The sequence below is a fragment of the Sturnus vulgaris genome, chromosome 3 (genome assembly GCF_052056855.1).
Source record: "Sturnus vulgaris isolate bStuVul1 chromosome 3, bStuVul1.hap1, whole genome shotgun sequence".
Classification (NCBI taxonomy): Eukaryota; Metazoa; Chordata; class Aves; order Passeriformes; family Sturnidae; genus Sturnus; species Sturnus vulgaris.
This window is the reverse complement of record NC_142245.1, coordinates 49,423,914-49,444,640: the sequence shown is the minus strand read 5'-3', so window position 1 is coordinate 49,444,640 and position 20,727 is coordinate 49,423,914. Positions and strand designations below refer to the sequence as shown.

Genomic DNA, 20,727 nt, shown 5'->3' with positions numbered 1-20,727 from the left:
GAATGTCCACAACCATATCTTACATGCCTGCTAATGGAAAGGTGGACTACAGATTGCCTCATAAACTTGTTGACTGGCATCACTATAAATAGTTGCCTTTTTATATTTTCTAGAAAAAGAAAAAAATATTCATTACAGCACATATCATCAGAATACTTTTGACATTTCAGCTGACCAGCCTGAACTAATTATAGTTTTTTAAGGCTAAGACTGGTCAGAGACAAAGATGCATTAATCATTCAATTGGGCTTGAATGAAAGAGGAATTGCCCCAATATTTGATTAAGCCAAAATAAACTAATTCATCATTACATTAGCTTTAGATCAAATCTTGACTCTTAATTCCAAATCAGATTCTTGAACTTTGAGGACATGATTTGACTGTCTCAAATCATTAGCAGGATTGCAGAGGATTGTTAGATGGAAAAATGGGTGTGCTTCATGACATACTTTGGACTCCTCTCAAACATCTGAATTGAGGTATTGGTTGACATCAGCAATAGCCTGTCTTCCAGGCTCTGTGACTGCTCTGTGACCATGAGAGTTACTGCAAAGATAACTAATGGGACCCCCCAAAATTCTACTCTGGTAAGAGGTTGTGACACAGCTGGAGAATTTACCTGCACAGAACCTGGGAGCACAGAGATGTCCCTGGTCCAGCCTTTCTTGGATACTTAAAAACCAAAGCTATAGACTTAAAACTGTGTATTCTGAATGTCACAACCTGAAATAACAAGAACCTTGCTGACAAATGCCAAGGTGTTGTCAATGGGGCTATTTCTGGGCTAGGTTTGACCTGTGTCTAGATCAGAGTTGGTGTCACAGCTTGGATCATTTCACGTGTACAGGCCCTTTCCACTTCTCCTAAATTGCATACTCAGCTGAAGTAGGTGAGATGTGAAAGTCTACAGATGCCTGGAAGGAAAGAAAACATTCTCCCCCTACCAACACTCCCAGGGTTAAAAAGCATCAGTGATTTGCATAGAGTGATTTTTTTAAATTTGAAAGTTATTTGCTTTATATCTAATTTTTCTCTTGTCTTCTCCCACCAGAGGTGCAGAGGTTTACTCTCTTTCTGCAGCCAAGGTCTCTACCCCTCAGCAGTCTTCCCAGATTCACTTCAAATATAAACTGATAATTAAAGATAGATGATGGTTCACTCTAATGAAAGTGTTTGTACATTAATGGAAACTGCATGCATGCTATCGAGAAATGAATACCCAGTAATACAAAGATAAAAAAATTTCTGGTGAGCTACTGGCTGTTGAAAAAATTAAAATCTAAGACGGAAAAAATATAAAATGGATGTGTTCTCTGGAGATAAAACCCATCATCTCGATTTTGTATCTACAGAAAAACTCCAGGTTCTTTTAGCTGTCATGACTCAGAGGAACAGAAAACCCAAGTTACTTCTTCCTTTTTCTTACTGGCATTTCTAATCATACTGTTATATGAACTTTATCAGAAATATATGTGGCGTAAATGACTGTGAGAACTCTTGTTTGGTAATTCCCTGACCTTATTATATTCTGCTAGCCTTGTATTTATCCATCTAAGCAGTTAAAACCCCATAGAAGCACCAGCTGTGTCTACTTGTATCAGGAAGATCCTGGGTATAAGCTGCAGGAAGGCTGGAATCCACACTGACTTAATGAAGAGCTGGTGTTGTGTAGTGCTGTAGCAGTCAGTGGAGACAAGGAGGGTGTGACGGGTTGGGGCTCCTGTGATGTGTGATCGACTCCTGACACATAAAGGAATGTCAGAATTAGTCCCAGACCAAAAAAAAAAAAAAAAAAAAAAAAGCCATACAAAAGGCAGGAGCTGAGATGCAGCGCTGTCTTTTGGGAAAACTAGTTGAATGACTGACAAAAATCTATTATGGAGAGAGAGGTGAGCATGACTAAAAGGTCTCACAGCATTTATTTTGACAGGATGATTAATTTCTCATTACTCATCCAGAATGGGGATGTCTGGGGGGAATTAGGGAAATATTTGATTCTTTCAAACATTGATTACTTGGAGAAAAGCTTTTGCATAAATCCAAACACTTTATCCTGTCTTGTTTTGAAATGGCACTGCGGAAGCTTTCTAATTTTTTTGGTGGAGGTTCCTCACAGTCCCAGTAGTATCAGGACTCTTTATTCCAAAGCCAGGAGCTGAATCCTTAGCTGTTTCAGATGGTCTAACATACGTGGCCTGTGTTTTCATACCAGCTGGTTCATTCTCTTCCTCCAGGACTTATGGTCCTGCTGTTGTGATGGACTGCTGACTGCTAACCTGCAGTACTGCTTCACTCCAGTAATTTTTACCTGACAGCCACCTGGGTAATAATCTTACCTTCTTCCTGTGAGGAAGCACTTTATGTTCAATGACCCTCGAGGAATAGAATAAGTATTTGCTCCTTTGCTCTAGCTGATTTCTATCTTGCACGGCTCCTGCTTAAAGACCTTCTGTTTGAAACGCCACTCAGGAAGTTCTGTGTGTTTATAACATCTACAGTAGCTGAGCTCAAGAGAGAAAGGCAAAGCTAGGATGGTGCTTTCACCCTTCATAAAAACCATACCTAGTAATGGCCATGTTAAATCATATGTGACGCCCCTCTAGCTCGATATTTTGCCTAGGTAGCAGGTGCCTAAGTAAAAAATAAGTACATGAACAGGGAAAACATTACAAGGAAATTTTCCCACTTAACTATTTTTGTTGGAGGTGTAGGGGGAAAGAATTAGATCTGGACACAGTAAGAGAAGGAGAAAATAACTGAAAGTGAGAAGTGTGAACAAAAAAAGCTATTCAGAAGGGATGTTGTAAAGGAAAATGGGAGGAATTGTGGAAATAGGAGATGGTGAAATAACACAGTCCAGGAGGCAGAGAGAACTGCAGAAAGTGGCTTGGGATAATAGACATGGAGGAAGGATGGAAAAATGGAGCAGTTAGAGAAAGAGCCCATGGAACAAGGGAACCTGAACACATGGCAGCAGGTAATAGGAAAAGCCAGCCTCTCCTATCAGCTATGTACCTAACAGAAAGATGTTTAAAGACACAGTTGTAATGCATATTTACTTAAGAGAGCATGGATTTTGAGTAATTTTGAAAAATCTCATTATTTTCTCTCTATCATCCCCTAAATACATTATAAATCTATATAAATTGTGTATATATTGCTGAAGAGAGCCATAGTAAAAAAAAAAAACATGGGAGAAACTAGGACCTCTTTGTCACAAGGCAGCTTTGATGAAGCTCTCTAGGATGAATGAGTGACACTGCTCAGGGAGAGCACAGAAGGCTCAGTTGGTCTGAACTGAATGCAGGGGTTTTTCATGGTATCCACCAGGGTCAGGATACTACCTTAAGGTCTTAGGACACCAGAGGACCCTTTTGGAAGGGAGAGGATAATTTCTGAAGGATTTAAGGGTTCTCCCATTCCCTGGCATATGCTTTCTCTTCCACAGTAATCACAGCTAGTGCCACAAGTGTTAGGGCAAGTTACACAATCCAGTTAGAAATTATAGATTCATTTTTGCCCATTTTATAAAATCCTTTCCTTCTTTTTGGTTTCCTGGAAACCTGGTGCTTGATGTTTGTGGATTTTCACAACATATTTGTTTAAGGCATGGGACTATACTGACTGTGAGTTCAATTTTCTTAAGCATTAGCTAATGCTTTAAATTAAATTTCTCACTGGAAAACAAAAATCCAACTTGAAAGCCACATACAGATTGTTGTTTCATGATTCATGCATGTGTCTTATAAAGAAGCTCTTCTTGATGAATAAGAGTAAGTGAAACTTCATAGAAAAAAGGAAGCAGAAATAAATGACCAAGAGAGCAAAGCTTTAATCTTTTTCTTCATTAGGATTTCCATACAGTATCACATGGAAGCACTAGATTGTAAATATTTGTTTTCTGTCCACCATGCTGATTTGTAGAGATTTCCACAACTTATGAAGTAGTAAGAATGCAACTATTAGTAATAATTTAGGATTTCATCTTATATTTATCTACAATAAACAGTTCACTTAAAGAGCATTCAGTGTGAAGCAAAATGTTTTGAGTCTGGGTAAAATTTAACCATGCCCATACCATATCAGCACGATCTTCTGGCTCAAAGCGAGGAGAGTTGGTCAGTGGTTTATATTTGTAAAGACAAACCCACCCTGAAATATAGGGAACCGTTGCTTTATGAAAATAGGTGTCTGTCAGCAGCTGGTAAAATAGTCACAAAATTTTTGTTTTGGTTCAAGATAATTTTGTTTTCTTTCAGAATAGAGTCTTTGTTACAAAAAGCTAAGAAGGTAAAACTTGTGCAAGCCCATTTACCTTCTCATTGGCTGTGACATCAAAAAAGAGTTTACTGGTTAATGGAGAATTAGCAAATCTGTGGAAGAAGTTGGGCTCTTATATTTTTTCTTACTGTTACTAAGGAAAAGAAGGATAATATTTAGACTGAATTCTTGTAACAGAACTTGTTCTGATATTCATTCCCATTTCTATTCCGTTTTTTTACCTATCTCATTAAAGAGAGAACTGAAATTAATGCCTGTAAATTTTTATGGGAAAGGAGAATCACAGTAAATAAAGTAGCTGTTCTGTTTCAAATGCACTCTCAAATCCAAATTAATTTTATGTTTACAACAAAGAAAAATGGATATTTCATCAGCTAGATCCTTTCACATTCCCTGTTGCATAGTCTCGGTGAGCATTAAGCTATTACAAACAGTGAGTAAATTTAGAGCAGGGTCATGTTTTTGTATATTTTCAAGTTTCCTTTATAATTAAAACATTGTTTTGTTTATATAAAATTCTAAGTGATAAATCTGTTTTGTAAACAGTTCTGTTTTTAAATTTAAATTTAATACAAATTCTTGATTGCAATGTTCTCATTAGTCTCCTTTTTTGTTTTTCTTTTCTGTGATAAACCTTTTACTTACATACATCCCAAATATCATGTTTTCAAGCTTTTGTCTGCTGACAAAATATGAGAAGAGGCTAGGAGAACTTGGTTTGTTTATCTTACAGATGAAAAGGCAAAGGGAACCACACAGCAGTCTTTTCATTGCCTGTGGGGAAAGCCATGGAGAAGACAGAGTCAAACCATTCTTATAAGTGCTGAGCAAAAGGACATGAGACAAAGGTCACAACTGCTTTGACCAGACGAGAGGAAGAAATTCTTCATGGTGAGAGTAGGCCAGTGCTGGAAGAGACCACCCAGAAAGACCGGGGACCCTTCATCCCTGCAGGTTTTCAGAAGTCAATTGGGCACACCCGTCTGCAACCTGATCCAAGTTTGCAATTAGGTCTGCTCTGAGTGGGGTATAGGACTGGGTGACTCCCAGGGGTCCTTTCCAGTCTAAATTTTCCTAATCTTTTATGAAAGAGTACTTTAAATAATGGTCATCTGATTTTTTAATGAGGAAAAGTCAATCTCCAGAACACTTAACAGATAGTACTTTCCATTAGAGTTAGTACAGCTGTGGGAATTAATATGATGTATACCAGTTTTTGAAGTTCTAAGTTTATTTCCCTGCAGAGTTTACAGGGGCAAATCTTCCTTTAGATGGTGAGTTGTGTTGCAATATCTTTCTTAGGATTAACAGTTGGGGTAAGACAATGGATATATCCAAACTTTCTCTCACAGTCATTGTTATTTCTCTGTGCACTCTTTGCCAATGTATACCATGTACAGTCAAATAATTGCAACATTTTACACACAAGTATAAATAGCTCTCTTTACCTGAACTAATAGCCTGGTTCTGCAAACATTTGCCATTGTGTATGAGCAGTTCTAGTGAATTATTCACCTTGTGCTCTAGCGGAAACCCTAGAAAAATATTTAAGAGTCTGGTTCTGTTCTTTTTTTTAAAAAACACAGAAATATTAGCTTCCACATGTTCATTGCACAATTTTCTTCGAAACATAATCATGGGGTACTCATTCTGTATGCGAATCTGTTTCCTGTTCTACCTGAACACCTTCACAAATATCTTAATAGAATTGTATTCATTTCATAGTTTTCCTCACATTCATCTACTATGTGAGTACTCAGTTCTAAGAGTTTGTGTTCTTGTCTAGTTTTTTTTTTTCCCAACCATCAAATATGAGTGCATGATTCAAAACACTGAACAGTAGTTAGGTATCCAGAACAAATGCCCATGCTCCTTCCCTAATGTGTCAAAAGTCAAATAAGTCATGAAGGTACAAAAATAAACAACTCTTAAGTGTTGCTGAATCACTGCACTTAAAAAAAGCACATAAAGGAGATTTTCAAACTGAGTTTGCTGCTACAAATCAAAACATGCCTCCATTTTCTGCTATCCCACTTTTTGACTTGCTTCCTTGTTTACTCTTGAATTACCTTCCCAGCATATTGACTACCCTCCCCCCTATTTGGTGTTGTCTGGGAACTCCCCGAGTACGTATTCCACCTTGGCACTGGGAGCATCAGTGAAGGTGATGAACAGGCCTGGCACTAATATCAAGCCCGAGGAACATTCCTTCCAACTACCCACCCAAATCTCATGTAAGTCTTCAAAAAGACTTGCCCCAGAGTTTCCCGGGGGGGGCTGAGGTGAGATGGACCAGTCTTTTGTTCCCTGGACTTATGACTGTCTTTCTTAAAGGCAGACATAATATTTTATATTTATTGTTATTTATTTTTCTATTTCAAAGTCACATAAAACTTTACTATATTTGCTGATAGGTAAATTATGTGAAACCAAAATCGGTGCCAAACAACGAGAGAGTTTCACAAAGTTGTAACCTTGACAGCCTCCACAGTCCCATAGGGGTGCAACACTTCTCCTCCTGCCATCCCATCAAAAGGGTCTTACCCTTTTACCAAGCACATCCAAATCATAACATTTGCAATACCTTAAAAGCCTTTCAAGACCCTTCCAAAATGAACGCATAAAAATGATATAATTCACTATGTATTGTCAATGAGACCGATGAATAGGGCCTGCATCAATCAGTTTTTCCTGCCTCTCATACCATCAGTTCCAGCTCCAGATCACAGAACCTCCTTGCTAATTTTGCCGGTGCTGTCAGTCTTTCACCAGGTCCGTGAAGAGAAGATAATTGCTGCTTCAATCTGTCTCTGGGCTGAGAAGAGTTTGACATATTATGTGGTCTGGGAGGAAAATAAGATTCAGAGAGAGAAAAAAAATATGGAAGAAGACTTTAAAAGGAGTAAAATGCCCTTCCTCCTTTCCTCCCTCTTTAGCAGAAGAACCTGATCCCTAGGCTTTATACCCAGAGGCTTCATTTTAACCGCTGGTAAGTAGCTAACCTTTCCAAAACACCTTGCAGCGCAGCGCTTTCTGTGAGAACGCCGCTGCGCTGCGCAATCCTGTGGCGAGCTACACGAAGCCTGAGGACAAATGTGCGCCTAACTACTCAGAAAAGTCCTCCAGGAAACCCGTAAGGAATAAACCCCCAGCCAAATTACGAAAAAGAGCGTGTCCCTCCTCAGGCACCTCTGTGCTGCGGGAGGCTGGTGGGTGCTCCACCGCCTGCCCCCAGCTCCCCCCAGCCCGCATGAGGAGGGATCTTCGCAGGAAAACAAGTTCAAGCAGCTTAAAATCCTAATGGCAGGGGTTCTCCGCCTCAGGCCGCGGGGGTGAGCGAGGGGAGCCGAGGACGACGGCGGGGCCCGGCCGGGCTGGGCTGGCGGCGCTTCCCGCGGCGGCCCGGCGGGGGCGCTGCGAGCCCGGCCTTCGTGGGCAGCGCACGCCGCCTCAGCGGCCGCGGGCGGCCCCGGCGGCGCGGGGGGAGCGGGGCCGGCGCCTCCCGCCTGCCCGCGCCGCTTCCCGGGGCAGCGCCGCTTCCCGGGGCAGCGCCGCTCTGCGCCCCTCGGACCCACGGAGGGGCCCCCTTCCACCGCCAAGGGCTCGCTGCCCCCGCGGGGCAGCCGGTGCCGCCGTCGGTCCGGCTGTCCCCAGGGCGCTGGGGGGCAGCTCCCCGAGCCGTGCCCCCTCGGCGTTCCCTTGCAGCGAGGCAAGCGGGGACGGGCAAGCCCGGCAGAGAGCCTCCGGAGCGGTGGCAGACCCGAGCCGCTGCCCGGCCAGGCTGTCGTGCCCTTCGGGCCGGCTGCACGGCGGGTCGGGCTGGGCCGGCGGCAGAGACCGCGGGCTGCCGGCAGGGAAAGTTGGAGAGGCCTGGGGGAGAGCTGGGGCAGCGGGCGGGCAGCGGGGTGGCGGGCGCGGAGGAGGAGCGGGGAAGAGCCGCACCGGGAGGAGCCCGAGGAGATCTGCGGGCGGCGCATCAGGCGTCTCCGGGATAGAGGAGAGGGAGGACCCGGGCGGGGAGCACCGCTCCGGGTACCGGTGGCCGGGAAGGGAGAGCTCCGGCGGCAGCCAGGGAAGGCGGGGGCAGAGCCGGTGACCTGCCGCAGATCGGCTCATCCGCCGCCGCCGCCGCCGCCGGAGGATGCATGAAGCGCCGGCCGCCCGCACGGCACCGCCGCCGCCGCCTCCTCCCCAGGGCGGCTGCGGACAGCGGCGGGAGCGCCAGCGAAGATAGGGGAACGCGGGGAAAGTTGTGCGGGCCTGGCGTAGGGCTGCGTGCCCCGCTGGGGCAGGAGGGCACCGCCGGCATCAGCGCGGAGCAAGTGGGGTTGGAGAGCAGTTTCTGGTCTCGCTGCCAGCGAAGCGCATTTAACCAGCATTACGGGGATGAAGGGGAAACTGGGAAAGTAACTCGGAAAAGTGAGTGGGATTTTTTTTTTCTTCCCTCTGTTTTCCCCCTAATCCGAAAAGAGCCGTTTAAAAGGAAAGCAAAAGCCGCCGTGTGCGCCCGCTGCTGGGAGAGGCACGGGAGAGGAGGGCACTGCACACCGGCACCCCTGCCCACGCTGGGCGAAGGGTGCGGGATCCTGCGCTCGGCTCTCCCCCGACACCACCGTGTACCAAAGCAGCTACTTATAGTAAACAGATTCATACATAATACGACAGAGCGCAGGAAGGTGAGACAGAAGCAGCAGGAACAGAAACTAACACTGAAAGGAAGAAAGAAAAAATAAAAAGACAGCGACTGCGAATTACTTCCAGAGAAAGTGGGTGGATGTTGTGCAGCAGCGACCTGGGATTTTAGGGGATGCACCCTTATATTTTGCTTTTTTCTTGTCCGAGCCTCCCTTCTCCGGTGGCAGAAAGCTGCTGTACTTGGTACAAGAAGAGGAATAAGCAGGAGGGATTCGCTCAGCAGTGCCTGCGGTGCCCTACTGATCTGCTTTAAGGAATTTTTTTTTTTCTTTTCCTGGTGGGTGTTTTTTTGACCTTGATTTTGAGACCTCTTACTTGCATCGTAGTTTTTGTGGCTTTATTTCCTTTGGCGAAAAGTGGAAAGGAGGAGGCTGGCTTCGGTGCTGAAAGTTGCAATCGTTATTATTTTGGAGCCAGCATGTGCACCAACATAGTCTACGAGTGGCTGAAGACCCTGCAGCTCCCCCAGTACGCGGAGTCCTTCGTCGATAATGGCTACGACGACCTGGAGGTCTGCAAGCAGATCGGCGACCCGGACCTGGATGCCATCGGCGTGGCCGTGCCCCACCACCGGCGCCGAATCCACGAAGCCGTGCGGCGGCTGAAGGAGGCGGACGAGAGGGCGGCGGGGCTCTACTTCACCCTGGAGCCGCCGCCGCCGCCCCCCGGCCCCGCCGGGCGCTGCCCTCGCCGGGCGGGGGGCCCGGAGGAGCCCCGGCGGGGGGCGGCCCCCAGGGCCCGGCCCGGCGGGCGGCGGGGGGCGGCTGGTGGCGGCGGGCTGGTCGCGTACCCCAGGCTGAAGCTGAAGATCATGATCCGGGACAAGCTCATCCGCGACGGCATCAACCTGAGTAAGCCGCCCTACTCCAACAAGGTAAGAGGGTCCCCGCTGGCCGCCACCCCAGGAGAAGTCATGGCTGTCGGGTGCGGAGGAGTAGCGGGGTGGCTGGGCTGGAGATGCGGGGCTCAGCAAGGCCTGGTCGCCCCCCTGCTATGTAGTGGTGCTGAGTTTCTCCAGCTGTGCCAGTGGCATTTTGGAGGAGAATATGGTAGGGACTGAGCACCAGCAAGGTGTGAAGAATAGTGGGGCCAACAAAGGTAAGATCCACCAGCACTTTGGGCATTGGTGGTATGGCATGGCTCTGTGTTTTGGTTTCGCCTCCCTTTTTTTCATTAACCGGTTTTTTTAGTCCAGTTTAGTTTGAGTTGGGAAAGTGGAAATTGACAGAATGGTCTTAATGATTTGGGCATTTGTTCGTCTTTTCTGCTGAACTTTTCCATTGTGTTGAAGAGGAATGGCTTCTCTCATCTTTTGCTAGTAGTCCTGTTTTAATGTCAGTTTCTGTTGGTGAAATGGCTCCTGAAGCAAGCAGTCATCTGGCTGGAGGAAGAACTCCAGCAGCTGAATCCAACTGTTTCCGGATTTATTTGCTGGAAGATGGTAGTGACTGGTGAATGTCATAACTATTCAGTGCAGGTCAGTCAATCTTCAGGATGCACAGTCTGATGAGTGACCAGAAAAGGGTACATCTCAGAAGAGTCCATTCCAGCCCAATGAAACGTCAATGTTTACCTAATTCTTATCTTTTGAAAAAATTACAATGTAAGATTCATCAGTTTTGAAAGTTCGAAATTGTTTTGTCTGAAGTTGTTGGTAGGTTTCCTGCTGAAAATGTAATAGGCAGAATAAGTAAAACAATGGAATAAAATGAATACCATAGAGAAGAAAATGATTTGTGAAAGAAACTAAGGTATTATAATGCATGGAGGTTTCAGAGTGAAGTGCTTCAGAGTAGTTTGATGACCCAAGTTGCCTATATTTTCTTCAATGATTTGAAGTCTCATTTTTCAGAAAGACTGAGCAGTTGATGTTGACCTTGAACTTGTAGGCACTTTTTCCCTCTGAAATGCTTATGAATGTATGGAAGCAAGGTGATGGGGAGGGCTGCAAGTCTGGATTTACAGAAATGTGAGGAATTAAAATTGACAATGTATTATCTGCTGTCAGGGATATGGGTGTGAGAATAATGGGTAAAATTCAACTTGGATAATATTGTGAAGGTGCAGATAATAAAAGTGCAAATTCCAGTATTCCAGTTTTTTGGTATCTCGGTGACAGTGGCCCATAGTTTCTTCTCAAGTACAGCACAGTTGTCTGGTTTGGGATATTTATTTGCTCCCTTTTCCTCAACTTCTGGCTGATAACATGGTAAGAGACGTTATGTTAAATTTAACATTTATGAAAATATAGTCTAAGTACAGCATCTTCCAAAAGTTACTTTATCATTTTGGGGAGATTTCTTTTTCCTCCCACCATTTACAGTAACAAATCATTTCACTGAAATTACCATTACATGTCTGATATAAAAGAAATTCCATGGAAGTTCTGGCTTGTCAGTGTAGCTGCACCACATTACCATCTCCACAGCTATGTTTCACTTCTTCTTTTTGACTTTGTGTGTGTTCATAGTTACCTATTCAGTCTTTCCAAGTGGATCCTCTGCTTTCTCTCTGTAGTATTTTAAAGTTGTGTGGAAGTGGCACTTTGGGACATGGTTTAAGGTGGACTTGGCAGTGCATCCATTGATGGACTCAGTGGTCTTAAAGGTCTTTTCCAGCTTAAATGATTCTATGATACTCTTCACAAGAGTTGTAAAATTTGTAAGATGCCAGCATATGACATCAAGGCAATTCAAATCCTTGGCATTGATTTCTTCTTTAGCTCATTTTATTTTAATTTGATGGGTCTGATAATAATGTGGATTAACTGTCAGGACAAGCTTGCCTTAGACAGAAAGCATCACTCAGCTTTAATTGTTTTAAATCTAAATGTAATATTTTGAAATACAAAGAGAAACAAAGTTTACTTTCCTAGTTTTATTTCAGGCTGTGGTGTCAATGTGTTTATTTTGGATAATAAGTACATATAACATAATTTTTTTTACAGTAACAGAAAAAACTTTCTTCTCAGCTTGAATTGCTTCACATTGTAGCATGTTGTAAGAAAACATAAAGCTGGCATGATTTGAGTGTGTGTTGCTCAACATGCATTTTTATGAATGCCACCCACCATAGCAATCTATCTCCTGAATGGCTTAAAGTGAATAGCAAAAGATCACGTCATTGGACATTATTCATTGGATGTTGTTCAGAGCAAGAAAGATTAAATACTGTATTTTTGCATCCGGTAAAGAGCCATATTACAGCATATTATATTTTTTAAAAACTCCAACAAAATCTAAAAAAACCCAACAAAGTCAAACTGTAGAAAATTATGGGTATAATTTAAGCATTAGAGTTTTAATATAGAGTATACTGCATACAGGCTTCTGCATGTCAAAAGAAACTGAATGTATTTTCTGCAGCACACAGGATTAAAGAATCAACTTGAAGTTTATGTCATGGTTTTTTGTATACATTTACCACTCATCCTTGTCATGTGGACATTCTGGAGCACTAGACCACAGACCTATCCAATATCTATTTGCATTTCTGGTTATGCTGAGCTGCATACTAGTCTTCCACTTCCATGGCTTACGTGGAGAATGCCATGTTTTCTTCTTAATATCTATGCATAAAAATTAGTGTCTATGAAAGGGGGACCCTGCTGGTGTGTATATGTGTGTACATGTACATATGTATATGCATTTCCTTTTCCTGAAGAGTATTTCTTGGATTCAGTTATGAAGTTCTCAAGCCAGATTTGGTGTTTTATCTTAAAACATCCCTGAGAACTGGAAGTGTTGCTCCTCCGGCTTCTTCAGAGCCTTTTGCTAGCTGGCTGAGCTGTAAATGTGTCAAAAGATCAAAAATTAATATTGGATGTGACTGTGGAGATGTTAAAAGCATCCTTTTGCTGTCTTTCCTTTTTCCTGTAGTTTCAGATGAAATGTGGAAAAACAGAGTGAGCAGAATACAAATCTATTGCTATGGTAAATTTTAGTTTAACTTTGATTACAGTCAGCAGAAATGGCTAACAGCTACTTAGCAGAGCTTAATATAAATCCCTTAAAAGACGTGCAGACTTGGAATTGAAGCCATGTATGTGGGTGACTTCAGACACAGAGAATTATCATAAGCCATCTTGATTATTTCCATGGAGAATTTGAATGGGGCCTCACCTCCTTCTATTGCATCCTGTGTGTATTTCAGGTAAAACAAGGAATTTAACTGTAACTGAGGAGTCAGATTTTGTTTCATGTTGGTAATGCTCCACAGTACTCAAAGCTTTATGATTTAGTTTGTTTACCAAGCTTGCTATTTCTGGCTGGTAGTCTTAGGAGCCCCACATGTCTAAGACTTCTTGTGGAGGTGATGAGTTAATGTCCTTCAGGCAAGAGCCCATGGTCAAGTAAAGCATCTTGTCATCTTGAAACATCTAGCTGCTGAAAAAAATTATCCTTGATGGTTATAATTCTGTGTTAATTAGGAAGTGAATTATGCCCAATGTACAAAAACTTCTAACAGTCTTTTGCCCTGTAGAAGTTTTGGGGAATGAATTGATGGCAGCAGGAAACCAAAATGAGCAGACTCCCTGCATTACAGTGTAGATGAATGAAGGAAAATCAGCACTGACCTGAACCAGTTGGATCTGAGAAGTATAGCCATTAACTTCAAACAAAAACATTTCTTTCTTTGGTGGGCTTGTTCCAAAATGGATAATGTCCATGCTGCATTTGAGCAGGAGTAAAATCACTAAATGTAACTGTGGAAGAGAAAGCAGAGGAGCATTCAATTTTGTCAATATAAAGACAAGTAGGGTACCTTGTTGTGGAATATGCTAAGAGAAAGTTAGTACTCTACTTCTCTTGAATATAGATTAAGTGACATTTAATAGTTTACTGGAATTTCATTATTATTTCTAATTGAAATAAATGGCCTGACCTGTTTCTTGAAGAACTTTTTTCAATTTTTCATCTGCAGAGAATTGCAAGTACATTAAAAACATACATGCGTTTAATCTCCCACACCAATTAAGATGATTTGCTTAGCCTCAGTAAAGTTATAGTCATGGAGATTTCAATATTTATTAGAGAGAATAAAACTGTAGTGTGACATATGTACATGTACGTGACTTCATTGTCACTCACTATGCTCTTCATGATTATCAGCATGCTTGGAAAACAAACACTAAAAATTCAGATGCATGAGATCATAATCTCAAGAGTTCAAGCAGATGTAGAAAAGTAAAATGTCAGATCCAAGTGAGTATCTGTTTAAACACCCAAACACATTCTTTTTAAGTTATGTGCTGATAATATAGCACAGATTTGTGGTTCTGATTACGTCTTTGTGTAATCCTTGCCAGTAAAAAATGAGAACTATTTCACATAAGTTAAATGTTAAGAGGTAAAGATGCCAGTAATACTGCTTTGAAATACACTGGTTCAAACTGGGGCTGGATAATGTAATCAGCACTTTAGATATCTACAGAAGTGAATTCAGCAAATTAAAAATATTGTGCTTTGAAGAAATGGCAACACTTACCTATACTGGAATTAAACATGAACCTTTTTCTAAAGACCTGGCTGCTTTAGAATAACTGCATCAACTCTGATTAGCAGAGCGTTCTCAAATATGCCTTGGGGAAAGCTGCCTATTGACAGAAGTACTAGTGCATTAAGTAGTAACAATATTTTCATGGCAATAAATTAGCAAAGCTACAGGCAATGTTCAGGAAGTGAAAAGGTATTTTATATAAGATACCACTGAATTTGCCTTTGACTTCACAACTCTGTTTTCTTTTAAAGAAAACATAGCGCCTCATATATTTGGCAGCTGTTTCATAGTCCCAGTTTATTAAACTCGCTAAAAACAAACTGGAAAAGATCTTCTTCCCATCAGCCCATTAAAGCAAAATATTGCAGAATATGAACAATACAGTACTATATTGTATTTGCATTTGAATTGTTCCTGAATATTTCAAAGTGTATTCAATCTCCTCTAGAAATGTTGAATGCAAATTTTCATGAGTTTCATTATTCTTCAATTTAGAGGGGAGAGAAGATCTCATTAGGGTACATTACAGGTGGAGTCCTGGGAGAGGATAGTAGTTTTCTTGCCCCTTTTCCATTATTGTGTTAATAGTAATTTTTGAGCTCTCATCATGGTGTGGGCTGGCTGAGGAGCTGTGTGCAACTGAGCAGCTGCCCTGCAAGTGGAATCTTTCCCATGTCCTCCACAAGGCTCTAAGTTTGAAGGAAAGACTAAACTTAAAGGTTCCTGGCAAAACAGAAATGCCTAGCTTCTGGTAGTTCTTTGAGGGCTTTTTGCTTCCCCCAAAGGACTTGATTCAGTCAGAGCTCTATAGTGCAAAGCTGAACTGATTTTTCCCACCTGTGGGGTTTTGTGTACTGCACCTCAACACGGACATCACCGGCAGTGTGACAAAAGTCTGTCTACCAGTTTCACTCACACACTGATAACCTGTCCTAAGTAAGTTTGATGATCATAAGTCTTTCTGAAAAGTAAATGCATTTTAAGGAAAATATTTGTGTTTGATAACCCCACCCCCAGAGCTTCTGTCTCTGCCATATGTGGGATGATGAAGCCCATACGCGCAACTATTCACGTGGAATACAAAAAAAAAGATAATTTCTCACCAAAGAAGTAATCTTGTGAGCCATGTTTGTAGCTTTGCTTATGACCAATATGAATATCTAACATATTCCATAATATATAGGACAGATGTGTCCCTGATTTCTGACATGTAATTTAAGAATTTGTTTAAAGTCATGACAGATTTTAGACAGATGAGGCACTGGGACCCACGGCAGCAGTGTCTTTGTCTGTTGCCTTAGGATTAAGAGTAAACTTCCTTACGTGTAAGTAACAGAAAAGTGATTGAGGAATAACTGGTGGCCTGACTGCATGGCAATTAGTTAGGCTTGTTAATTCTCTGTGTTAGTTATACCCTGTGTGCAAATGTAATTCTAGAGGCTCCCTATCCACTAAGGTGTATAGATCCATACATAACTTGAAACATACTAACAGCCATTACAGAGTTTTTGAAAAGTGCAGCAGAGGGGTTTGAATTGACAGGAATACTATTATTGTAGATTAGGAATAAATTTATTATATCACTTACAGGATATTATTTATTATATCACTTAAATGATTATATTGCTTGCTGGTTTGAGACACTTCTACATCAGAAGAGGATGGAATGTGTTAATACTAGAGTGTAGATTCAATGTTTGAATTTCTTGCTTTGTCAGTTTGAATGAGCCCCTCTGCTTGGTGTTTGACAAAGCTATCTGTTCAATCTCTTTGTCTAGGCTAATATGACATCTCATATTGATGTGCTTATCTTGACAAATGTGGTGGCTCGTGCACCCTGCAGGAATCGTCTTTTATTAAAAGAGCACGTCTGGCTATGTTTAGCACTGCCACGTTATTTTGGGAATGGCTGTGCAGCAGGAAGGGGAGAATCGGGTGAACCTTCTGTGACACTGGCAGTCTGTGAGCCAAGCCAGCCCAAAGCAGTCTCCAGTGACTCATCGAGCCTCTTCAGTTTGTTACTTGCAGATAGTAAAAAAACTTCTCTTATGATTTTGCAAAACAAAAAAGAAGTGGCATGTCACGTGAAACACAAGTAGAAGAGCCTTCAAATAGTATCTCATCCTCATTCTCACAAACTCAGCAGGATGGGAATGACAGTGATTCATGCCTCTCGCGGGAGCCCTGTTCTTCCAGTTGGTCTCATTCCCAGTGAAGTCAGTGGGGGTTTTGCCAGGGGTTTCATTTGATGCTGCTTTTTGAATGAGGTGTTCAAATTTAAGTCTGCTAACAAGCATAACCTTAGAGGCTGTAATTGTGGTGGTGGACAAGAACAGGATTACATGAGTTTAGAATAGTAAATACAACAGTAGCATGAAAAAAAAGAAACCTGAACTTTTCAGAGCTTAAAGTATCACCACTAACAGCTTAAACAGTAGTGAGGCAGACTTCTGAACATAGATCTTACAGCTCGATGCTAGAATAAATGTTTGGTAAATATTCTCTGAAATCTCCACTGATGTCTGTTGGTGGGAGTTAACATAGTTGTTTACAGATGTCCTCCCAGAAACTTAAAATCAGGGAGAAATAGCAATAATATATGGCAAATAAACTTTATAGGCAGGGACAAACCCCAAATTCTACACATTGGGGTTTTTCCCAGAATAATTGCATTGGTTTTGAGGAAACACACCCTGATGCAGGCATGTTGTGTTATCACTGAATATGATGTCAGTCTTTTGGGGAAATTAAGTCTGGTTCTGATGTCTGTGCCTCAAAAAATACACAGTAAATTAGACATGAATGAGAAAAGAGCTAAAAGGCTGAGAAAAAACCCTTGCCTTTCAGTCAGGGGCTAAGGAAAGCTTGTACTGTTTTTTTTCCCAGAGTTAATTAAGTGGCCACTTGGCCATGCTTTCACATGCACAGAAGGAAATATTTTTATTAGGAGAAAAAGGCATTGAGAACTTCCGTGACTGAGATCTGGAACTAGGCTGTTCATGCTGTGAAGAAGGCCAAAAGCCAGTATAAACCAAAAACTTAGTAAGTTAATATTCCACAGAGGAAAAAACAAAACAACCTCCTGACAAAACTAGGAGTATGCGCCATTTTTGCATCAGTGCCCTTCATTTGTGGATAGAGAAGTTTGCTGGAAGTGGTACCTCTGCCCTAGCAAGCTCCTGTCCTTTGGGCTCCACTTTTCCCAGCCCTGCTGTCCCAGAGCCTTCTGAGTACCCCAAAGCTACCCATTCCCTGACTTCTCCTGAATCATCTCCTCAAAGTCTGCCTCATGATACACTATCTTTTTCCCTAAAAGCAATCTCTTTCCCACGCAAGAATATACAACTTTTGCCTTTGGTTTCCCTAACATTTTTTCTCCTAATCTACATTCTGTATGAGTTTCATTCCATCTCCCTCTCCTGCTGCCCTGTGTCTCAGGCTGCTGTTTGCATCCTTCTCTCTCCTCTTTTATGTTCTAATGAGGAGAGAAACTTTCTCTCCCACTCAGGAGAGTGGGGCAATCACTTCTCTGCCCATTGTGCTCAGTGTCCCCAGCTGCCTTCCCACTGACTTACACAGGTGGCTGAACCCACATTGTTCTCATAAAATGAAAGTTATAAACTTTGATGTTAAAAATTTCAATCTTAAAACTGCCACAAGCAGCAGTCATCCCAAGTCCCTCGAGCCCTAGTTTTGTGGCAGAAAGGAGATTGATCTAGGAAAAGGAGGATGTATAACAGCTTTTGAACTGCTGTATGCGACTAATTTGGTATTTTTGAAGCAGGACTCAATGTATTCTTAAAAAAATAAGTTGTAACCTCAATGAAAAATGCCTTCAATGCAAAATTGTGAAAGGCTTTTCTTTTTGCATAATTTTCTAGTTCTAATAATATGATCGTAATAATTGCTTCTAATTGCAGCATCTCTGAATTCTTGTCCAGTTGTTTTTTGTTTTTCTTGGGATTTCATTTAACCTTTTCTACTTATAATTGCTTGTATTGTATTGTATTAAGAATTTTTGTACAAATGCATGACTGACCTTTTGTTTACCTCGTAGTTAAGGTTTCTCCCTAAATATCCAGCTATTAGTTTAGCAGAGGTTTTTCTGCAGTTAGGGAATGAAAAGCACCAGAATGAAGAATCATCAAGACTATCATAGGTCTTCATTAGCTAGTTTCTAAGCTAGAAACTTCAATTTAAATATAAGGGCAAATGGCCATTTCAGCCTGAGTCTGCATTCTTTCTCACATCATACCAAACGTCAGAAGGGAATCTCATTTTAAAACACTAACCTGTAGAAACTAATGGTGGAAATTGAAATTGCAAACCAAGAAGATTTTTTTCCTTTTAAGGTATTAACGCTTAAAAGAGGAGAAAACAGAAAATAAGGAAACGGGACTAAAACGAGTAATCTTGATTTAACCTGCAGTTTTCATGTGAAGAAAACTTATTGGACTTTCCTATGATAACTTCTAAATAAGATTTTGACAAGAGGGTGTTTCAGAGAGAGCATTTTCACATGCTCTTAGTATTTGCACAGTGTTAAAAATAATGCTCTGTAGTTTGTGGAGTAGGATGGAGCAAGAGGAAGTTTGACAAGAATACCACTAGCTGGTTTCTGTCCAGCTCTAAAAATTACACACAGTAGGGACATACTTCACAGAGCCAATTAGATTAGAAGTAATAAAATGTGCATGTGTCACTGCCAGTAATGACAAAAAAACACCAAACAAACCCCCCAGTCACTCATTTTTTATCTCTTCAAGAACTAATATTTGTATCCCTAGCAAAGGTTAAAGCAAAATTCTTCACTATTTCTTTGGCTTGTGGTCTAAAATCTCCAAGTTTGAAGCAGTGTTGAAAAATTCTCTTTTCAGTAGTGCTTTGAGTCCTGATGCAGTAGCTCCCCGGGAAAATTTTCTTGTTCTCTTTGATAGAAAGGCATGCATGTACTAGCAAGTGAAAGGAAGGGAGCTTATTTGCTATCAGGCAGCAATGGAAATCAGCTGAGCCAGGCTTGCTCCTGAGTGCTCCCAGGCTGGTGGCCTCAGTGCTCGTTTACCTCTATAAATATGAGTAGCACTGTATACCCTTAAGTCATGTGGGAATATTGTTTTTTTCAGAGGAGTTTTACCTACAGTGACTCTTGTCATAGGTAAGATTTATTCATGTCAGTGAAACCAGAGTTTATCATAATAAGAGGTGGTCTGAGTCTTTTGTGGAGGTTGTCTAATACTGACATTACAGCAAGTACGTACTAGTTTGAGTGTTGTGCTCTTTATAAACCATTGCGTTACTTATGAAATTGGGTGGCTTTCCTCTGAGTCTTCAGTAGTGGGTATTAATTCACCTCTATAAAAAGTTGTGAAGGATTGAGGTATTCCCCTAAGGAATAGAATCACAGAGCTGGAAACACACTTAAAAGTTTATAGTCTTAAGTTATGTGTATTAAAAAGAACTGCTTATGCAACTACTGGATTCATTAAGTCAATTCCTATGATGTCTATCAGGAAATAAGCTGTTGCAGTATATCCTTGTTCTATATGTGTGTCATGAGTTTGGAAGAAGTATGGTTTTGTCTAGGTTTTTATAGAACTTGTTTTGCTGATCTCTTGGTGGCTGAAATTGATGTAATAGTTAATATTATTGATTCCATTTTGGAAAATAAGGCAGAAATTCCTTTGTGCTGAGCATATTTCTTCCTACAGGGACAAGGAAATTAGTATTATCTTCCCAATAGTAAGTACCAGTTTTGTACTTAAAATGAATATGAATTAAATTCAAGGTGAAGGTAATGAAAGAATTTCAAGGGCTTATTTTTCTTCTCCTTGTAGCTCTTGTCATGTTTACCATGGAAAAATGTCTTTCTCTTAATTTGAATTTGTCATACAACTAGACAAAAACAATGTGGTGCTTTTACTTAGCACATTCTAACTTTAAAGTCTTCCTTTTTTGTTGTTTTACCTGATAGTTTGTGCAGTATGAATATATGCTTCATGTGCTTGGTAGTTTACAGTTTGTAGATGTCTAATTGGAAGTTTTCAAGATGTGTTATTTCTAGCTAAGTGCTAGCATTGGTTGCATTGGTTTGCCTTCAAATCATGGTGCCTAAATTCTTCTCTAAATTTTTAGAGTTGGCATCTTCAAAATTACTTTTAGAAGTACTTGGGCATTATCACTAGCACCTTGCTACTTTATACAGCCCCTCTCAGAACTTTGCTCTTGGGTGGTTGTCTTGCGAAGTGTTTAATT

At 41.4% G+C, this 20,727-nt stretch overlaps 1 protein-coding gene across 4 annotated transcripts in view; it reads left to right on the top strand.

Annotated features, from left to right (window-relative positions):
• The first annotated feature begins 8,619 nt into the window (after positions 1–8,619).
• LOC106858495 (SAM and SH3 domain-containing protein 1) overlaps positions 8,620–20,727 on the top strand; it is a 523,779-nt gene continuing 511,671 nt past the window's right edge. The window contains exons 1-2 of one of the 4 annotated variants that reach the window (XM_088161586.1): positions 8,944–8,957; positions 9,394–9,850. In XM_088161586.1, the coding sequence (XP_088017712.1) occupies positions 9,395–9,850 (456 nt within the window). In that variant the 5' untranslated portion in view covers positions 8,944–8,957; position 9,394. Of the gene's footprint in view, positions 9,851–20,727 lie in introns of all 4 variants that reach the window. The other 3 variants (XM_088161582.1, XM_088161583.1, XM_088161585.1) reach the window with 3 other exon arrangements.